This window comes from Mizuhopecten yessoensis, unplaced genomic scaffold (assembly GCF_002113885.1).
Source record: "Mizuhopecten yessoensis strain PY_sf001 unplaced genomic scaffold, ASM211388v2 scaffold11153, whole genome shotgun sequence".
In the NCBI taxonomy this organism is placed as follows: Eukaryota; Metazoa; Mollusca; class Bivalvia; order Pectinida; family Pectinidae; genus Mizuhopecten; species Mizuhopecten yessoensis.
The window spans coordinates 399,565-401,298 of record NW_018408906.1 but is presented as its reverse complement, the minus strand read 5'-3'; the positions used below and the strand labels follow the sequence as shown (position 1 = coordinate 401,298).

Below are 1,734 nucleotides of genomic sequence, written 5' to 3'. Positions count from 1 at the left end.
TCATTACACGTAACAAAATAGATTTTGTGTGCTCAGCACTGTGGTTTCACGCGGAACCCGTCGTACAATGTAGAAATATTTCCATTGTCTTGATCGGTTAGATGCTGTGTGCTCTTGTGTATTCATTACAATACGTACATCAAAACGGTGCATTCAAAAACATAGCTATACGTACAGAGTTCACGATTTCAAGAAATAAGGTATATATACGTTGAAGAGAAAGCGAAACCACCCTTTTTGAAGTGTGTTTAACAGAATTGCAGAAATTGATTTTCTGAAAACACATATACTTGGTGTCGTTACTGTTATCAGGTAAGCATACGTGTGTACTTATAAATTATCTATATATGGGTGACGTCTGACAACTAGCGTATATAGAGGTGATCCTTATTTACTGTGTATACTCGCTGCATAGGAATTTTCTGCAGGTCAATTATTTGTGACGTGTGATCAGGTGCTATATTGTATCCGTGCGTGTTCCGGTGCAGCCGCAGACAGACTGTAGGGTAGGTAAATGATTATATAACCTTGCATGGAAATGACTGAAGCCATTAAGGAATTGAATATTGCATATTTATATCATACAATGCTCAATCAATATCTTATCTTATATAGTTATATATAGTTAATAGCTAAATCGGTGGATCTTCGTTTCATCCTGATCAGCAATTAAGGAAGTAATATAATTTTAGATCGCTAGGCCAATTTGCACTATATATCTACTCACTGTGTATTGACGTAATCCACTGGATGTCACATTCAGACTCTTCCAAAACAATACATGGGAAAGTCTATTGTTAAATTCCAGGGGTGAATGAGTGAAGCGGCTGGGGTTGAAATTAGGAAGGGTACCATACAAATACGATTAAAGCGAAACTGTTGTATTATAATGTTTGAGGAGTTAAATGGGTAAGCCTGGGGAAATATGATGATGTTCCATATAAGATAATGTTCCATATAAGGTAAGGTTGTGGAGTAAATGATCTATGCATCGGAGGGGTAGGTGGACATATATTGCCAAAAAATATACCAGGCAACTTTAGCTGCAATTAAGTTTCGCGGCCATTTTTACCCCACGTAATGCGGAAGTGCTGTATTGTAAATTTTGAATGGCCTTTGGGAGTAGTGTGCCTTTTACGATAATGTTGTAGGCCTATTATGTTTTTAAAGGGTCTTGTGGTCACATATATGGAAAAATGTAGGGCAGTGTTTCAAAGGTAGTCAAGTGTCCACGCAATGAGACATTTTACCCCAGCTCTTCAACAACTTGAACAGGATTTATATCTTTTAAGCTTTCATTGCGACAAGTCAGACAGTTGAATGTATAAAATGACACACATTCCCTCCCATTTCTAAGCAGTGCTTCTTGATAAATCACTTAAAATACATTGCAAATACACGTACGCTGTTCATGTGTTAGTGTAATTTATAGTTTTACATTTTTCCAGGAATTTAGATGCTGAAGGAGCTAGTTGACTTACATAGATGGCAGTCAAATAGACAATGGATTCTGACGATGAGTATGGCAACAATACTGGCAGGTGAGTGGCTAAATACAATTTCAACATACATGTTTTAACGCGTTAGAAATGTATATTTTTAAAAGGTCTTTGTCAGAATATGACAGTAACGGTTTGACAACGATTTAAGGAATACTATACATAGGGGTGTCAGAAAAATCGTACCACATGGGGTGGAGAAATAATTCCCTAGGGGAAGAGAGAGAAAACCTAC

General features: G+C 37.0%; 1 protein-coding gene across 5 annotated transcripts in view; it reads left to right on the top strand.

The window, feature by feature from the left end:
- Nucleotides 1-265: 265 nt before the first annotated feature.
- The window catches only part of LOC110466993 (NFX1-type zinc finger-containing protein 1-like), a 28,099-nt gene continuing 26,630 nt past the window's right edge, over nt 266-1,734 (top strand). For 2 of the 5 annotated variants that reach the window (XM_021523840.1, XM_021523836.1), the window contains exons 1-2: nt 341-506; nt 1,449-1,541. In XM_021523840.1, the coding sequence (XP_021379515.1) occupies nt 1,504-1,541 (38 nt within the window). In that variant the 5' untranslated portion in view covers nt 341-506; nt 1,449-1,503. The other 3 variants (XM_021523837.1, XM_021523838.1, XM_021523839.1) reach the window with 3 other exon arrangements.